Source organism: Chenopodium album, chromosome 18 (assembly GCF_948465745.1).
Source record: "Chenopodium album chromosome 18, dcCheAlbu1.1, whole genome shotgun sequence".
NCBI classification, from domain to species: Eukaryota; Viridiplantae; Streptophyta; class Magnoliopsida; order Caryophyllales; family Amaranthaceae; genus Chenopodium; species Chenopodium album.
Genome location: NC_137851.1, coordinates 12,977,172 through 12,997,493, shown reverse-complemented (window position 1 = coordinate 12,997,493; position 20,322 = coordinate 12,977,172). Strand labels below are relative to the sequence as shown.

General features: G+C 34.0%; 3 protein-coding genes across 3 annotated transcripts; 2 read left to right on the top strand and 1 right to left on the bottom strand.

The window, feature by feature from the left end:
• The first annotated feature begins 4,267 nt into the window (after positions 1 to 4,267).
• LOC145591519 (uncharacterized) lies at positions 4,268 to 9,750 on the top strand. The gene is made up of 4 exons (XM_081647997.1): positions 4,268 to 6,226; positions 7,299 to 7,552; positions 8,528 to 8,737; positions 9,201 to 9,750. Exons 1-4 carry the CDS (start codon positions 4,840 to 4,842, stop codon positions 9,324 to 9,326), a joined length of 1,977 nt encoding a protein of 658 aa, XP_081504123.1. The 5' UTR covers positions 4,268 to 4,839; the 3' UTR covers positions 9,327 to 9,750.
• Positions 9,751 to 10,732: 982 nt separating this feature from the next.
• LOC145591858 (F-box/FBD/LRR-repeat protein At2g26030-like) lies at positions 10,733 to 11,923 on the bottom strand. The gene has a single exon (XM_081648349.1). The coding sequence runs from the start codon at positions 11,921 to 11,923 to the stop codon at positions 10,733 to 10,735; it is 1,191 nt and encodes a 396-aa protein (XP_081504475.1).
• Positions 11,924 to 15,812: 3,889 nt separating this feature from the next.
• LOC145591522 (uncharacterized) lies at positions 15,813 to 19,435 on the top strand. The gene is made up of 7 exons (XM_081648000.1): positions 15,813 to 15,917; positions 16,340 to 16,521; positions 16,611 to 17,603; positions 17,912 to 17,947; positions 18,032 to 18,206; positions 18,438 to 18,697; positions 19,017 to 19,435. Exons 3-7 carry the CDS (start codon positions 17,559 to 17,561, stop codon positions 19,215 to 19,217), a joined length of 717 nt encoding a protein of 238 aa, XP_081504126.1. The 5' UTR covers positions 15,813 to 15,917; positions 16,340 to 16,521; positions 16,611 to 17,558; the 3' UTR covers positions 19,218 to 19,435.
• Positions 19,436 to 20,322: the final 887 nt, after the last annotated feature.

Here is a 20,322-nt window from a genome sequence, read left to right as displayed (position 1 = left end):
GTCCGTCAGCACGGCCGCTAACACGACCCATAATAATAAAAATAATAAAAAAATATATAAATAATTAAAAGAGAAAAAATAAAAATAATAAAAACAAACCATAACAATATAAAAGAACTATAAATAATATAAATATTAAAATTAATTAATAATAAAAATAATGGGCTAGCCAGTGGCCCGAAACGACTCAGGGGTGAAAGTTCGGTTTGCAGTTTGGATTATAATCAAATCCAAATTAATTCGGTTTCAGAAATCTCAATCCGAATCCAAACCAAATTAAGATTCAATCCAATCCAAACCAAACTGAATTAATTCGGTTTTCTAGTTAGAATCCAATCCAAACCGAAATTTGTTCCCTTTTGCAACATTCAAACCCGAAACCCGGACTTTACCCAAAAAATTCTTGCAATCATTCAACCTTTTCTTGTTAATTATATTCTTTGTGAGAGAGTATTGAGAAAAGAAATTTGAGAATTAAGTTATTTTTTTTTGGTTTATATATGAAAAGAGAAAGGGGTTGAGATACTTTGGAAAAGAAAATAGGCTTAATGTAATGGGTCAAAATTCGGTTCGTAATTCGGTTTTTTAAAATCCCAAACTGAATCCAATCCTAATCCATACTTTTTAATTTTTCCAAACCGATCCAATCCAAATTAAAATAAAATCCAAACCGAATTACTAATTTGGTTTGGTTTTCGGTTCGATTCGATTTTAATCCGAATACTTTCAACTCTAAGCCCGCCAGGCATGTGGGCCGTGCTGTGGGTTAGGGTGTGCTATTTGGTGGCCCAACACGGCAAGGCACGATCCACCTCCTGACACGACGAGGCATGTCTCGTGGCGGCCCGGCACAGCACGATGCCTAGCTCTAGTTGAAACAAATCAAATTGCAAACCATAATAAACCATTTTATACATTAAATATTATATTCATTTAAAAAAAATTATTAATCTAATTGATGTATGTGATTTATTTTACTATGATGATTTTTTTTTTCTCGTCATTTTAAGTTGTCTAGTTAAACTATTAACATTATTTAATATTTTTTTAAAAAAAAAATTTATAAAAATAAATCAAAGGAATGTAAAACCGTAAATCAAAGCGCACCAAACCATTTTAATGCGGTTTGGTTGGTTTGGTTCGGTTTAACATGAAATATGGTTTGGTTTGGTTTGAAAAATTGGTAAACCGTATTTTAATGTTTTGGTTTCTAAACCGCACCAAACTAGTTCATGTTCACCCCTATCAAAGAAATGAAGCCAGTCCAGTCAATATCTTGATTAACTAAAACAGTCCAAATAAATGAAAACATAAAGAAAAAAAAAAAGGGTATGGAGGGAGTAGTATTACTCTTTTGATTGTGTTCTTAGACCCCTAGGTGTAGGGTGCGTTATGATCATCTTATTTTCACATATTTTAAGTTTAATAAGTTATGATAAGTTTAGTTAAGTTCAGATAAGAAAAAATAAGTTCTGATAAGGGTTTCTCAAGTTAAAATTACAACTAAAATAAGTTTTAATAAAGTCTAATAAGTTTACAAAAGTTCAGGTAAGTTAAGATACGTTCAGATAAGTAAAAATCAGGTTAATAGAACAAACCCGTAATTACGCTTTGCCATTCCTGAGAGTGGAGTGGTGTTAACGGTTCGTTTTTCTACAACACGGTGCATTATTTCGGTTGGTGGTAGTCACTACAACTTCCCTTTTGAATTTTCTTTGTTTTTTTTTGCAAGTTTCAGTTTTCTTCACTCGTCCATCTCGAGTTTTTCGATTAATTTGACAATTCCCGGTCCACAATAAAGTTTCAATTAGTTTCTCTTGGTTTTCTCGGCTCCGAAGTCAAAGGTGTTATGCAATTGGTGGTCTTCATCCCAACTCCATACCTTGGTTGTCTATGTTTTTGTTTACACATGGTGCCTCAACTAAGGTTCATAAGGTTTTCTTTTCCTGTTTGTGTGTTGGTAGTATCCCTGATAGATTGTAGTTTGTTCTTCATTCAAAGAACTTATTTAAAATAATAATAATAATAATAATAATAATAATAATAATAATAATAATAATAATAATATTCAATCTTTATTGTAAAAGCAGATCAAACCGATTAATTCTTGTTTGATTTTATTAAATTTGTTAATTAATAAGTGTAGATGCCGAATGACTTTAATGAATGAAATATACTAACCTTTGAGAGTGTAAACGTACAAATTTTTACCTACACCCCACGGTAGGGAACACTGCCTGCACCCCCCACCATCCGCGGGTGTTGAGCCCCTGCCCCTTTCATTTACGAATTTTCTGCAAATTTTTATAAAATGTTCATTTATGTATTGGTAAATGTTCATTTGTATATCATAAGATGTTCATTTTTATAACAAGGAGTTTTTTGTTCAAATTAATATATGTTTTGAATTGAATTTTAAGAATTTTTTATAAATAAAGATGAGAGCAAATTTATTTATAAGGAAAACTGCATTCATATCATTTTTATTATAAGAAGTATTGCATCATCCAATGTTCATTTTTGTTTATCCGTGTTTCAACAGATGTTCATTTTTGTATCATCAAATGTTCATTTCAAGAGTTATGTATAAGTTTCATAGTAAGATGTATGCAAATACATACGTCTTAAATTTCTATTTATTTAAATAAAACGCTGTTAACAAATAATTTCCAATATAATATAAATTAATTTAATTACAATGATAACGCGCTATACTATTACATGTAATTGTTCCATAAACATGAAATTGAACCAAATGTACATATGTGTCTTGCTAAATGAACATTATTTGTTACATTTGATATATTAAAGTGTTTGCATATATATATATATATCCTCCTTGTTGCAACTCTAATCATATACTTGTATGTTTTCCACGAAAAATATAATCTGAGCACAATATATATGTTGCCTTCAACTTTCTAACTTTATTATTCTATACAATGAGAGATCGATCAAGTTTTTTCAAAAAAAAAAAAAAAAAAAAATAATAATACTAATAATAACAACACATTCCAAACAAAAGTATGTGAAATCTAAGGATTCAAAATTGAATATTTACGCATAAATAACAATCAGAATTCATAAATGAACACACTATAAAGATATAAAAATCTTTCAATGTATGAGAATGAAAATGTATAAAATCTAAATGAACATGTATTGTATTCTAAATGAACATTTAAATCACTTCCATTAAACAAAATATGACAATAATCATTCACAAAACCAAATTTGAACACATTGCTAGAAAATGAACAAATATATTATCTAAATGAACATTAATCCTTCTACAAATGAACATAAAGTCCATCTAAAATGAACATTTACGATAGAATAAATGTACTAGCCAAAATTCGTCGAATAACAATTTTAATTAAATTATAATATAATTACGGAAAATTCTTGTAACATAATATAATTATTATAAAAAGAATCATTTCCATTAAAAACTACAATCTCTAATTGAAATTCTTATTAGATGTGTGAAGAATTCTAATGATTATTTATTACTAAGTAAATGATCATATACTAGTATATAAATGAACATTTACCAAAATGAAAATGAACATTCATTAAAAAAAAAGTCCATTATGAACTAAATTTACACTTCTATAATTCTGCGAAATAAATCAAATTATTCATTATATATATTAGGGCAATTGAACTCTATTTTTAATTTTTTGTCCAGTAATTATATAGGCTAATAACACGTTAAATCAACTTAAAATAGAGTATATAAAACATGATTATACTATAATATTAAGAAATCATTATTACCAAGTAAAATTATAAGAAATCATGAACTACTACTATTGAAATTTCATACTTCGTATTATTGAAGAATAAGGCAAACAAAAAGTTAGGATTTGATCTTTTTTCGAAAAATAAACAAAATTATCAACTTACAATTTGAATGATGGTCATTCTTTTGTAGAAATTTTCTTCGATTTTTTTATTTTTTCTTTTACAAGTAGAGATCTAAGATTATTTTGATTTATTTTTCAAGAAATATTTAGAAGATTGTGCTAGTTTAGGAGAGAGAAAGTGATAAAATTATGAGGAGAGAGAAAGTGGTAAAATTATGATGAGGAAGAAATTTCAAATGTTAGTAAAATTATGAAGAAAATTAATTTATTAGAGAATAGAGAAAATGTAGGAAACTAAGGGGGAGGGGTTGTACCACTTGTACATATTATATTATGATGGTAATTTAGTGGCGTGGGGGGTGTGTGTAGGCAATTATGCCTAAAGGGGTGTAGCTAACAACAACTACAGGGGCTAACTCAAAATTTCTGAATTGAAAACCCGAATTGGGGATAAGCCCATTCAAATAATTCAATTTCCTATGCATCTTTCTCTCCTCTCTCTCCTTCCCTCTCTTTCTTTCTCTACCTGTGCTGTGGTCTTCTGAAGTAGACGACGGAGCCGAATACATCTTCTCCGCCTCTAAATTCACTCACTTGGTATCGAATTCGAATTCAAATTCAAGCTTTTATTGCCGAGAAATTTCAACGGATTTCCATCTCTTTCAGTTCTGTATGTTGTTATTTTGGCCTAATTTAATTGCTAATTTTTATGAGAAAAAAGAGGAATTTACTGGCTGTAACATTTGGGAATGTTTAGGTTGATGATTTGCTGAACTGGGTATTGCTTTTTACTGATGGGGGATTAGGGTTCTTCAATTTTGTTTATAATTGGCATTTTAATGAAAGTAACAATATAATAGTATTCAATTGTTTGCTGGTTGTTTAATTTGATTGAATATTGAGAATTATATTGGACTTTACATTGAAATTGAAGGATAAGATTGATTAAGTTGAATTTTGAGTGGGAAAAATGGTGTCATTGGCGAGTTTGCCTTATCCCTTTGCCACCTTTGTCTCATACAAGGCTCACAAGTCACCTAGAATAATGATGATTCGATGCTCGCTTCGTGTACCTTCGTCGTCTTTGAGGCGTGCTAAGAGGAAAAACTACTTGCGCCCTAAGATCCTTAAAACCCTTAGTAAACCCTACAATATTCCTTTGGATGATCATATAGAAGCTCCCATTCAGCCAATTGAACCAAATGCTGAGGTTCCTTTGGCTTCCACTAAGGAACAATCGAGTTCTAGGTTTATCAAAGAATCAGAGAATGAATCTGGTTTGAGTAAACTAGAAGTTGTTAGGGATTCAGAGGCTCGAAGTTTGATGGGTTATGGTGGAATTTCAGGCAGTACCATTGATAAGATTGTTGGTTCATTTGTGGGTTTATTTGTTTTACAGACTGTTGTTGCTGTTTGGGTAATGGGTTCTAATAAGTCTGATGAGAATAATAGGAGTTTGGTAGTTGGGGATCGGAAAAAGGAGCTTAGGCTGGGGATACGAGAAGGGAAAGTGGGAATTAATGGGAATGCTTTTGTGAAGGATTGGGCTGGTTTGGATGTGGACGAGTCTGAAATGGAAGCTAAGATTTCTGAAATTAGAAAGTTGGCTTGGGAGGTAAGAGAGGCTGAAAAGAGGAAGAAGGTAGAGAAGGGTGAAGCAGATTTAGATGATGAGAGTGATGATGACGATGATGGTGAGGATTTTGAGAGTAATGATTCTAAGATCAATAGTGGTATTGTGAAGGAAGTTGATGTAAGGTTAAGTAAGTTGAAGAAAAAATATCCAGCACCTTCGCTGAATGTTAATTTTTTAAATAAATCAGAGGGGTCTGGGAAGGAGGAGAAAAATGAGGCTTTGAATGGTACAGAAGAAGATAGTATGTTATTGTTTAAGATGAAGCATAAATTTAGAAGTCATTTGACTAAACCTGAAGAAAAACCAAAAGGATTTCCAAATATTGCTGGTGTAAGAGAGAAACATAGTAGTGGAAATGATGAAAAACCAGTCAAGGGATCAGAAAGTGGTGATGATAATAGTCAGATACTAGATGTTCTCGAGGAAACGATTCCTGAAAGCCGCAATAATTTTATGGATAAAGAAGGGAAGATACCAGTACCTCAAAGTTCTGCACAATTGAAAGGTCCTGGGAAAGGGTTTGGAAGCTTTGATGCAAGAAAGAAGTTGGACAAGGGAATCAATGGCTCAATTTCCTCAGGAAGCAATGGCACAACAAAAAAAGCGAGCAAGGGAAGCAATGAGGGTGCCAACCCAGGAAATGGTTCATCTGCCTTGGGAAGCAGCAGGACAGCAAAAAAGCTGAGCAAGGAAATAAATGAGGGTGCCAAACCAGTAAAAGGTAATCCTGGTGTTTCATGTGCTGTCATCTAATATATATCCTAGCCTTCTTATGTTTTTCAAATATGATTGCCGAGTTTTTTTTCCTCCTTCAGATTAGTATTTTTTTTTCTTCTGAAAATGGCTCTTAAGTTGTTACATTTGTATGGGAAGCTTTATATCATGGCTTGACAAATGTTTTTAGATAGTGTAACATATATGATATATGAAAGCTTCGATTCTAGTGGCAGAGAGCTAGGACCTAGGTCCATCAATAGGTGTGTAGGTTCATCAATAGGTGTGTAGAATAGAAGAAAAGGATTTCATTTCGATAGTGTTTTCGTTGCCCTAGAGGTATAGTGTAGATTTTGTTACCTGAGTTTTTGGGAGTTAAAATGGTACTCTTATTTCATCACAAGTTGTTATCATGGAGGTATAGTGTGGATTTGTTAATTACTCTTTTGAGTAAATGATGGATCATTACCTAAGTTCATTGCTTATTTTACAAAAACCCCAACAAGGCTCATCATTTTGGATACGGTTTTCCTTGATAATTGCGTACCTTTTCTTTTCTTACAAACTGGGCTGAATAATTTCGTGGGAATAAATAAAATCTTAGGACGAAGATAGTTATACACTAAAGATTAGACTTTATGGAGGTGGCTGAGAAAGATTTGAAACTAAGAAATGTAAGGCTGTGTTGCTTATCTTACATGAATAATAGAAGAATTTAGATCTTCCTATGCTTCATACAATGGTGAAAAAAAAAAAAAAAAAAAAAAAAAGTCTCGTATAATGTATACTGTATTTGTAGCAATCTATTTAAAGGAAATTTGAAAGCTCAACCTGCAAGAATTTCTGAGAAAGCTATGGTATGATAATAAACTTCAAGAAGGAAAGATTGAGGATGGCTATTCTTTCATGCCTCCTATTGCTTTCAAGACATTCAAGTCATCTAATTGCAGTTGCTAGAACGCCTAGAAGTGCTGGTCTATAGTTTACACTAATTGGATTCACTCAGAGAATACTAGGTCTTATCTTTGCAATTGGGAAAAATTATTTGTGCATCTTTCAGTTATTTGTTAAATCTTTAGGTCTTGTCCAGGACTCTAGTGATGGAAACAGTTTGGATGAGGAATCCGGAGCCAAAATGTCCAGCACTATTGCAACTGAAGGCAAAAAGAAGATGACTGATCTTGCTGCCTCAACAACACCCGAGTCACCTATGATGCCACGAAGAAAAGGTCATCCCAATCCTAACAAACTAGAAAGCAAACTACCCCGGATCATTGACAAGGATGACCTAGAGAATGTTAATCCTTGGTGGTCAAAACTTCCATATGTTCTTGTGAGTAAATAACTCCGGCCAACCTTTTTTGCTCATTTTTTCTTACTGTTTATTTCAAACTTAATTTTTAACTTGTGGATCTTGCAAGCTGAATTTGTGACTACAATTTAGTATTTTGCGTTTACTGGTGGGAAGCAGACAATTTAGTGTTGTGATGTCTTGCCTATTATTTTTACTAATTTACTGGAAAGGGAAATAACTGAGGCAGATGGGACTATGGGAGGCTTTTTTTAATGTTTCTACTAGTATTTTGGAGTACTGATGGTTGATGTAGGACATGAATCTGTATTTTTATTCTTGCTTTGATTAAGCCTTTCCATTTTCACTAAATCTCTTAACGAATGTTTGTAAATAATTGTCATCATGATAACTAGTTCGAATAGCATTTTAATTTGGACAGAGATTGTAGATCCTTTTTTTGTTGAGCTTGGTGAAATCTGTTGTTGTATACTTGTATGTTATTTTTCCATTTTTATGGATTTTCTCCCCTAAAGTCCTCTATTACAAGCTACTATGTTCTTGAACTTATTCTAACATCTACATTCTATGTCCCTTGTTGAACTCTAAACTGAATGCCTTTTTTACACAGTCTTTATCCTAGTCTAGACTATTGTAATAGCAGCTTGGATTGTTGTAGATGATGATTTACGGGAAAATGATACGAAGTATTATCTAAATACGCAATAGCAGTTTTAAATGTGCAACTGTAACAGGACATTCTTGTAAATTATCTTAATATTTAGCTATCAGAAATCTCAGAATAGCTTCTGAAATTTTGTTGATTAAAAGTGCATTTTGTGCTTCTCTGAAATAGAAATCTTTGCTTCAACTCACTTGCTGTTATGGATTTGTGATAGCATTTGCCAACTGTTCATCTTTCAAACTGGGAGACCTGTATCAAAATCTTTACAACTCTTATCTGCCATTGCACTCTCAATTTACTGTATTTGTCCTGATGAGCAACACTCTTTCTAGGTCATTTTGATGCAAAATGGTATAGGTGATGAAGCACAGAGGGGATTCTATAACATAAGGATCTACACTGATGCAGAGAATCAGTCTTACTCGTCTTACACTGTTGCTTTTGAAGATCGCAATGATGCTAAGAACTTCAGTTATCTTCTGGAATCTGCTTTTGAGGATCTACCTGATGCTGCTGTAGATATTGCTCCTATTTCAACAAAGGTAAAGCTCAAAATATGCTGTATTTCCATTCTTTTTTTGTGACGGAAATAGTAGTTATTTATAAGTTATTCATTATGGCAGCTAGCCTGTGGTATCTTGAAGTTGCTATCCATAGCCTGAAATATTAATCTAATATACTTCCTCTATCCCTAAATAATAGGCCAAATTTCTATTATACCCTTTCCTAATCAAACTATAGCTAAATTAAAATGTGTGATTTTCCAGCAATAATGATACCTTTAACAAAAAAATTTGTAAGACTACATTAGAATGATGGAGATGTAAACTATTAAGGATAGTAGTGATCTATAAATTATAGGAATGAAAAAATACCTTATCACAACTCTCTCTCTCTTTTTTTTTTTCTCCCCGCATAGCTGTGCATAGACCTTTATATCACTAGTAGGCTAGGCATATTGAACTGTCCATATTTTTGTAACATGATGGGCTGTGATTTTTGCAGGAATTCAAAGAAATGGCAGAAACTCTTGAAAACAAAGTATTTGTTCTAAGGAAGGGAGAATTAAAGCTTTATGCTGGTCAGCCACTTGCTGATGTTGAGGCTGATCTGAGGTCATTGGTGAAATGAGCATCAACAGTTCGTGCAACTGTCACCTACTTAGTTCACAGGGATGACACATTTATTGCGTCAGAATCAGCATCTAGTATGGTTTTGCATTGACCAATTTGCTATGGATGCCTTTGCATACGTCTTACAAATACTGGGTACTTTGAAGGTCGCATGATTTGGTGGTTTTGCTATACTCCATCGGGCAGCAAAAGAATTTCTTTCAGGCTCCCATCCCTTTTTCTGGCCAAAATGGACTTAGATGTCCTTACTGTAATACTGCTGCTAGAAATAATGGTTGAAAATAGCAAAAGTTTTGTAGGTGAAGGTATTTAATGTTAATTTCATGAAATTTATTTAATTGATGGTATATTAAAGCTGTATTGGTGCACTTGATTTGAGCTCATTTTAGTTTTGGGAATTAGTAAAGATAGTCTTGAAATTTAGGGAGTAAGAGTTTCTTAATACTCTTTCAACATTACCTAATTTCCACATGTTTCTTAGAGATGTAATATCTCTCTCTGAATCTAACGAATCCATGCAATACAATGTTTTACTCTTTATCATTCAGAACATCTATTTCGTAGGTTTAAAAGATGTGGAAAAAGGAAATTTTTGTTGTTTATATTTCAGAATGAATTGTACACAACAGATAGGTTCAGCTAATGGGGAATATAATGATATATATTAATTGTGTTCTAAAGTGCAGCAATCGGTCTTTGAATGTGCTTTATCTTCGGAATTTTGAGGTAATAATTTGAGGCTGCTTGCAGTATAAAGAAGTGGCCAAGATTTTGAATCTGAACTTAAGAGCAGCTAAAGAGAGCAGAAAGACTAGTGACAGAGATAAGCTGAATGTTATTTACTTATGTGCTTCACTGAAACTATCTATGACCTCTGAATCTCTGATTGCGTAGGAATGATACTATTTTTAGAATTTAAGGTTACACCATAAACATATGGAAAGGAGAGAACTAGATTCTGCAATGTCAAGGCTTCAGTCTCATACCCTATTAGCACAGTTAATTATTTGCCATCTTCTTCCTTGTTTCTCTTGGGTTCAAGGCTAGTCTATAATTTCGTCAAATAACCTCAAACAAAATCAAAGGTAAAAAGAGAATTCAAGCATCTTAATCCCCTGATTTGTTAATTTATGTCTAACAAAGCTAAATTCATGTGTATGATGTATGTTATCCCATTACAGAAAACAATTTGAGGCATACATGGATCAAAGAGCCACCATTGTATGAGTAAAAAATAAGATAACATTTAGTAATTACAATAGCCATTGTATGAATAATATAAGCCAACAATAACTCGTATTATTTACAGCCGCCATTAAGTAAAAGAAGTTAACATACAGAAAATAAAACAGCCATTGTATGAGTAAAAGAATTATAAATTGAGTAGTAAATATCTACAACAGCTTAAATATTGGTATTTGGACAGCAAGAAGTTGCATATCCATTTTTGAAGACATCACTTGATGCTGTCACACTCTTTGGAACCACAACCTCACAAGTTGAGGAGCTCCTCGGAAGATTGTACAAGAATTTATAGAATTGGCATTCCTTCAACATTTTAGAACCCATTCTATGTACGGCCTTAAAACGAATTGTTGTGCAAAGAGTTTCCAAAACCATTGCATTGCGTAGAATGTACGCTAGCAACTTAAGGTCATCGTCAATCCCCTTAAGTCCCTCTATTCGTACAGTCTTAAGCTTACTAACCAAACAATCTGGTACAATATCTGGTGCACACCGATCCCTATGTTCTGTTGGAACATCATAATCTTCCGAACATAAGCTCATCTCAAGATGCTCTAACTTTGGAAAATAATGTAAACAACGAATCACATCCTTGAAACGATTTGTTTTAAGACGCGCTAGATTATTAAAGATTGGCATATCCACCCCAAGACGGGTAAATATATTGGTACGTTTTCTTACCATTAGCTCAAGGTTGTCAACACTAGACATTCTTTCCAAAAACTCGAACATTCCGTTAACATACAAATCCTCTTCATCTTGTAACTCATCATCATTAGACTCGATTATTGAATTCCCTCTCAAATCAATACAAGCACTAGCTAATGAAGTTGGATTTTGGACAAAGTTATAAAACGAATAACAATCACTAATCCTAATGTTTGCCAATTTCGGCGCATCAATAAAAATCCGACTCCGTATCAGATGCCACCACGAATTCATACATATATCCAACGATTTCAAATTCGGCGAAAACACATTCACCAAAGAATGTGGATTCTGGGGTTGTGGCAAAGAAATCAAGTCAAAACTCAATTGCACATCTTCCAACAATGGACAAAACTCAAACATATTACGCAACATGATCGGAACATCGAGAAGATAGCATAAACTAAGCTTCTTCAAATTAGGAAGCCGAATTTCAACATTCTCAGGCAATTCAATCTTAAGCATACCAATCAATTTCAAACTTACCAGAGACTGCGAATCAAACAAACAAGCAGCAGGAACCCTAAAGAAGCTCCTGAATCCTGCATTGAACACAATTTGCTCAACTTTTCGGCGAAAAATTGTTCGAAAGCATTGTTCAGTAGCATCAGGTTGAGATCTTAGGTGAGATCTTGGGATCATATACAAAAAATTCTCACCCTGCCGGTGGGTTAGAAAATTAAACCCACCGGCGGGATATACAAAGTTTTTTATGCTTCCGCAAACACACATATAGATTTTTTTTTCTTTTCTCAAAGTTTTTTTTTTTTAGAATCTTTATGTAACCTTGCGCCTCCTACCAACAGTAGCAATCGCGAAAGCCTCCTCCATCGTTGTTGGCAATCGCATACACTACCGCCTCCCACTACTGGCAGTAACCACATCTGCCAACCTACTCCATGTGCCGCACTCTATTTCCACCTCCCCATGACCAACAATGATTCTTACATTGCCTCATTGGTTTTTTTTTTACACATAATCATATAGATTTTGTTTTGGTGGTGGTATATCACAATAAGGTCAACTTTTGCACATCTCTTTTGCTATCAAGTTTGCTCCTTTTATTGTTGCAGCACTTGGAATCTTTGTGGAGTATTAATTCTTGCTACGTGGTTTCTCTTTTGAGAATTGATTAATTTCAAGCGGTGGGATTTAATCTTTTCTTGCGCAATTTTATTTGTTTTTCTTCAACTGTGATTTCACGTAGTAGTGTAGTGTCTTCTCCCCGATGATGGTTTGATCCCTTAACTTCTTCTTCTCTGGATCTGCAACTTAGCCCAAGCCTGTGTGCGACTCTTCTCCTTCTCCTCCGGCCTAGCAGTGCTTATCTCTACTCTACGTAGGTCGTGGCTATTGCTTCTCATCGTCATCATCGACACATGTCTACTACTTCCCTTTTGATCATGGGTTACCATACTATCCTTACCGCTCGATGCGTGATTCAGATCCAGTCTGAGCATCCGATTTTCTCCCGCTCCGACTGCGGGGGTGTGATAGAGAATATCCATATAATATTCTCATCTTAGGTTTAGGATATATTTTGTATAAGATTATCTTTGATATCTATACATATCTTATGTTACCTAATATGATTAGGTTTCTCATTGTAACCCTATAAATATTGATCAATGGAAATCACTCTGATCGAGGAGTTTCATATTATCTGACACTAAGTTAGATTCCGAAGGAAATACAAGGTGAAATCCATGGAGTTTTGGGGCGATCATCTGTTGTAAGATGTTGTTGACGATTAAGAGGATGTATGATGAGGTTTGTTCGGAGAGATCGAAGTCGAATTGGAAGCAGGTGATGGTGGTCCAGAGGTGGCGCCAACGGCGGGATAAGACGGAGGTGGTGGCGGCGGAATTGGTTGGGAGAAGAGAGAGTATGTCGGTGAGAATGGAGTCTGGAAGTGAGCTTAATCGATCTTGTTCTTCGTTGTTTAGTTTCCGGCGAAGGCGTCTGCCATTGTTGCTGGTTGTGGGATCAATCTCTTGGAGTTTCATTTGTTAAGAAAAGAATTTTGTAAGTGTGACTTCAATTTTTGATCATATATAAATATTCTTTAGAAGGAATTAAAGAGTAATTAATAGGCCTTTTTGATTGGGAGGGCGAGTGAGTCGGAAAGTCCATCATGTTGGGTTGGGTTGGATCGAAAATGCTTGTCTAAAACCCCTAAACTTGGATCGGGTTAATAGAGAGTACTCCAAAAGAAATTTTACAACCGTACCTCAATCTTTACGGTTTTTTTTTTTTTTTTTTTTTTTTTTTTTTTTTTTTGTCTGGTACTTGCGGGTCAGACACTTAAAGAGTAAGGGGGTAGAGTAAGGGATCCCCACCATCAAAGTGCCTATAGTGGAGATTGAATTCCCAACCTCAAGGTTGGAAGGTGACAATCTTGCCACTAAACCAAGTTTAGCTTGGTACTCTCTATATGTACTTGTAATCTGCTATGTATTGTTTCGTACTTGTAACTTTAAAATACTACTGTACAAAAAATGAACTGTTGGTATAATTATGGTGTACTTGTGATTTGCAATGTAATGTTTTAGGCCTTATTTGGTTGGATGTAAGCAAAAATTCCATGAAATCTCAATTCCTATGAAATTGTAATTCCTACGAAATCCCAAAAGTTGTTTGGTTGGATGCAGGAATTTTTACTTTCCGTGGGAAATTCCACTTACCTAGGGAGGGCCAGGTAAGTGAATTCCTCCATTTTGTGGAAAGTTGAACTTCCTAGAAAGTTCCAATTCCTACATTATTGGCAACCAAACAAGTATGCATATATTCATTTTCTAGGAAATTAAAATTCCATAAATTTGTTTGTCAACCAAGCAAGTCCTTATACTAGCAGAAACAAGTGTTTATCTTGTGTTTTATCACCTGAGTACTAAACATGTCATGTGATCATGGTTGAGGATCCCACATTAATTATAGAATTCGATAGTTGTGTGCATGTATTTTGGTATAGGTCACAATGTCACATAAAGGCCAAATATGATTCAATTATCAAATTAAGATGATAATTAAAATTCCCATTAATTATATGATTCGATAGTTGTGTCACTTGTGTGCATTTCATATATATATATATATATAAAGATGGGCATGGGCCGTGCCGGCACTCGGGCGGCACGGCCACTGGCACGGCACGGCACGGCGGCCCACTTGTGGGCCGTGGGCCGTGCCGTGAACGAAAAATTGAAATTCGGCACGGGCATGGTCGTCGGCACGGCCCATGCCCAAATAAAACTTAATTAATTAAGTTTATTTATATAAACTTATTTAATTAATAAATAAATAAGTTTATTTATATAAACTTATTTAATTAAGTTTATATAAATAAACTTAATTAATTATTATAACACAATAAATCAATTTTTTTATATATATATATTAAAATAAAAAAAATAAATTAAGTGGCACGGTTTGACCCGCGGCCCGGCGCGACACGGCCCGCCAGGCACGTGGGCCGTGCCGTGCCGTGGGCTGGGGTGTGCCAAAATTAGGCACGGCACGGCCCGCCTCGGAGCCGGCAAGGCACAACATGGCACGCCCCCACCGCGGCACGGCCCGCGGCGGCACGGCACGGCCCGTTGCCCATGTTTATATATATATATATATATATATATATATATATATATATATGTATGTATATATATATGTATGTATATATATATGTATGTATATATATATATATATATATATATATATGTATATATATATATATATATTTCCAAAAATTATACACAAATATTAGCAACATAATTAAAATCAAAAATCAAAAATTGTAATAACAAACAAATTTAAGATGTAGCAATTCGATAATTCATCACAAATTCATCGATCATAATTTCTGCAATATCGATTACAAATTAAACCTAATATCCACATAATCAAAGGACATTCATCACAGATTCAACAATTGAATTAATATTCAAATAATCAAGTTCATCTCAAATTAATCCCAAATTCATCAATCTAATTGATATCCATCACAGCAAATTCAATCTCTTCGAAAATGACAATCAAATTCATCTTTCAATTTCACGAAATTAATGGAAGATAAAAATAGAAAAAACAGAGGAGAGAGAAAATGTTTATGAAAATGAAACCATAAAAGTATGGAAATTGGAGAAAATTTTGATAAAATTATTATAGGAATAAAAAGTGAAGAGAGAGAATTTTTTTTTAAAAATAAGGAAAAAAGTTAAAAAGGAAAGAAAAATCACAGGAAGAACATTAATTAAAAAAGAAAGAAGAAAGAGATGGATTGTGTTTCATACTTTCATATACTAAAAGTTGCATTTAAGGGGTGTTGCATGACTTGCATCTATTCTACCCGTACAAACATGCAGCCAAGAATATGCTCCCCTAGTTGGGAGGTAAAAAGTAACGGTTTGAGGTTTGGGCCGTTTGGCATGGGCTTTTGGTTCACATTAATAGTTAATGCAGACCAGTCCACACAAGAATTTTTGGAAAATAAAAATCCAATAAAATCGGCTGACCATATAAATCCTGTATGTGTTGGAATTAAGAAAACCCTTATCTTTCTCTGTCCTCCCTATATTATAAATTAAATTCAGCAAAACTTTCAGAAGCAGTGAACACATAATACCAGAACAAACTTTCAGAGGTAAAGATGAGCAAAATTTATTTTATTTTTGGATTCAAAAGTATGTATGCCTGTTTTAGTTTTGTTATTGCTGAGATGAATGGTTTAGAATGGCTCGCTTAAGATGAAATTTGCTAAATCTCAACTATATATTCGTGTTTACAATTGATTATTATTGCTCGCTTAAGTTGAAATTTGCTAAATCTTAACTATATATTCGTGTTTAGAATTGATTATTATTGCTTAAGATGAAATTTGCTAAATCTCAACTACGAAGTATATATTTGTGTTTGGAATTGATTATGATTGCTTGCTTAGGATGAAATTTGCTAAATCTCAACTATTTGCATCTTACATTAATTGATCAATTAATTAAATCATCCGTTGGATTGATTTGAAATCGTGAATGGCAAATAATGTTATTCTATTTTGATTGGTAGCAGATATTTGTTTGAATAAACCAACAACAAAAAAAACTGCGCTAATTATGTCTGCTAAGCGTAAGAGATCTGAATTAAGTCAATAAGCCGCGGAATTACCTAAGCGTAACCGTAGCAGTGAGCGCAAGACTAATAATAAGACAGCTCCAAGAACATGGCAACCAGTACCATTACCATTGCGAAAGGTGAACTTGTCATTGTTTTATTACAATAACTTATTTGGTTGTCATATACAAGTACTCTACATTGATTGCGTCACTGATTTCATGTGCAGTGCCCGAGTGTAGTCGACAATTTCAGCCGGTTGAGCGATGATATTATTGTGTGTCATATATTGTCTCGATTGTCCTTGAGGGAAGCCGTGGCAACAAGTGCCCTTTCCCGTAGATGGCGCAACTTGTGGACTGAAAGCATTGGCTCCAAATTGATCTTTTCATATCCCGCTACACATGATTATGATTTTAGACTAAGGTTAAGACAACCCATCCTAGCAAAGGGAATAAGTCGTATTTTGGAAGTTGTTAAGCCAACATTCGATCAGCTAGCTATTCGTTTCAATTTCAATTCCTTTACTGGTAGTAGTTATCAAGCCGTCAATAGGTGGGTTCAAATTGCGCTTACAAACAAGGTTACTCGCCTTCATCTGGACTTTTCATCATTGGGTGCTAGTCTCAAAAATTACACTTTTCCAGCTATACATAAGTATTCTGAAATACATAACCTTAGAGATGTTTGCTTTAAGTCTATAAATGTTTCGGGGGAGGTTATCGACTGTATTCTGTCAAACTGTCCATCTCTTGAGCGCTTAGCTGTGTGGGAATCAAGTTTGGTGCATAATATTAGAGTCTGCACACAATCCTCTAAGTTGAAGAGCCTAGAGTTTGTCGATTGTTTTTATAGAAGGATTCAGATCTCATCACCAAATCTCATATATTTGTGATACAGTAGTGATTTTGAGGAATGCCTTGAACTAGATTATGTTCCCCTTTTATCTCAACTTTCTATAGGCTCTTCATACTGCCCAAGTTTCCTAAGCAATGGAGCTCGGCTTTTTATCAATTGCATCTCTCAACTCAAGAGGCTTAAGCTGGATATCGATTCTTGCGTAGAAGAATGCTCCGTAGATTACCTGCTGGAACTTCCTAAACTCATAAAGCTTGAGCAGTTGGAAGTTGAAGTGGAACCAGATTGTTGGAGTTCTCACCCTTACCTTTGGCTAATCATGCTGATAAAGGCTGCTCCATCCCTGCAGAAATTTTCAATTAAGGTAAAATTAAAGCATTCCTTGTGATTCTTAGTTAAGATTATCTATCTCATGTTCAGAAAAGTGAGGGTTAGAGAATTTACTGGACCTATCACCCACCTATGCATTGGCATCTCTGTTCAGTGTCCACACCTACACTTCCTTGATCACTCTTTCGAATTTCATGTACTACTTCCATTTCATATTAGTTGCAACTTTGGAATATTTTATATCTCACAAATAGTATCCAAAGTTGTAACTAATTCTAACTCCTTTGATCTGATTTTATAGTTGTATATATTCATACTAATTCTGTTACGTATTTTTGGTAGCTGAACAGGGTGGAGGTGGATCCTGATCCTGATGAGGTGATCTATCTATATTCTTGGTAATAAATATACATTTGTGTTTCAATTACTATTATGTGCTAAACTGAATTTGTATTTGTGTAGGATTATTATCACAAAAACTTACTTAACATTATTGGGAAAGTACGTCATCCAAGCCTCAAGTTCATTGAGATGCTGAAATTTAGTGGAGGTTCCTTTGAAATGGAACTTGGTCAGCACTTGCTCAGTATTTCTCCATTGCTTGAGCAGCTTGTCGTTAGCGGGTTTTACAGAACAAGTAAGAAGAAACCTTGTGCTCTTTATGATAGTGTTGAAGAATATAGAATGAAAGCTCAAAAGTTCAATAAGTGGCTACCTCCGACTGCTAAATTAGTTATACTCTAACTATTATATTTAATATCTGTAATTCAGATCTCATCACCAAATCTCATGTATTTGCGATACAGTAGTGGTTTTGAGGAATGCCTTGAACTAGATTATATTCCCCTTTTATCTCAACTTTCTATAGGCTCTTTATACTCCCGAAGCTTCCTAAGAAATGGTGGGGGGCTTTTATCAATTACATCTCTCAACTCAAGAGGCTTAAGCTGGATATCAATTCTTGCACAGCAAAAAAACTCCGTAGATTACCTGCTGGAATTTCCTAAACTCGTAAGGCTTGAGCAGTTAATAGTTGAAGTGGTACCAGATCGGTGGAGTTCTCACCCTTACCTTTGGCTAATCATGCTGATAAATGCTGCTCCATCCCTGCAGAAATTTTCAATAAAGGTAAAATTAAAGCATTCCTTGTGATTCTTAGTTAAGATTATCTATCTCATGTTCAGAAAAGTGAGGGTTAGAGAATTTACTGGACCTATCACCCACCTATGCATTGGCATCTCTCTTCAGTGTCCACACCTACACTTCCTTGATCACTCTTTCGAATTTCATGTACTACTTCCATTTCATATTAGTTGCAACTTTGGAATATTTTATATCTCACAAATAGTATCCAAAGTTGTAACTAATATGAAACGGAGGTAGTATAAGTCGCCTTGTCAGTGTCGTGTTGAATAATTGTAGGTTGGGGCTTGAAATGTCGATGCAGTTTGCTGAACTTGAAAGTGGAGGTTCCTTTGAAATGGAACTTGGTCAGCACTTGCTCAGTATTTCTCCATTGCTTGAGCAGCTTGTCGTTGGCTTTATAGAATGCAAGCTAACAAGTAAGAAGAATCCTCGTGCTTATAGAAAGAAAGCTCAAAAGTTCAATAAGTGGATACCTCCAACTGCTAAATTAGTTATACTCTAACTTTTATATTTTCCTTAATATAATTGTTTTGATTTTTAGTTGAGTTTGGATCTTTCATGATATGTACTTGTATTAATGTATGTAATTCATGTTATTTTTTATTATGGGGCCTTTCGTAGGTTGTTCTAGTAAACAAACTATTGGACTTTGTAACTTTATTTATACAGTTCTCTTTGTATATATGTTAGATGTATGAGAAATGATTGTTTGTATGAAAACTGAAAACAAAAAACGATGCCAAACAAGCTTTAAGTTAATAATGGCACGTGTTAAATTTAAGATCAATTTACAAAAAATATTGCCTGTATGATAATAATTAGCTGTTGATTGCTTATTTTTAGGAAAAAAATACTGTAGTATATATTATGTATAGTCACACTTTTTTTGTAAACAAAATACTTCATATATATCTGTAAAAAAAAAAAAAAAGCATTAAATGTTATGAAATATCGTGTGGATGACCATTATCCGTATCATTCCGGAACAATCTAGATAGGGTTTATATTCTTATCCAATCAAGCCCTAACTATATTGTATGTATATATATACCTTATCATATGGAATGAAATACACAGATTAATTCTCTGTCAATCTCTCTTATATTTCTTTATATTTTATGGACCTGTTGTCATCACCACTGTTGGCGGCACCATTCTTGTTTTGCTCGTTACCGGCATGTCAAGCATTCTCACTTTTCAACAACGTAAATTGAGCCTGGTACTATTAATCCCACTGATCAGGTTTTGTTTACTCGCAGTCTTCTCGATACTTCTCTCATGGGTATGATCTCTTCAATTTTTTTTTTCGTATTTTATTTGTTCGCGAAATGATGAATATGGTTATCTCTTCTATGGTTTGGTATCCAATTGAGTTGTTCGGATTTTTTTTTTTTTTGAATGATGAGAGATCTAATTGAAGGAACTATATGATGTCGTTAATGTTTAGGATTATTCGATTGATTCATTCACCTAAATAAATATATTGAACTTGTTCTGTTAGTTTAATAGTTCAATTAATTTGTATTCATTAGTAACTAGATTATTTAGATGGGGATATTTGGGCTTTCTACTTGATGAGTTATATGTTCTCGCTTTGGTATGTAGAT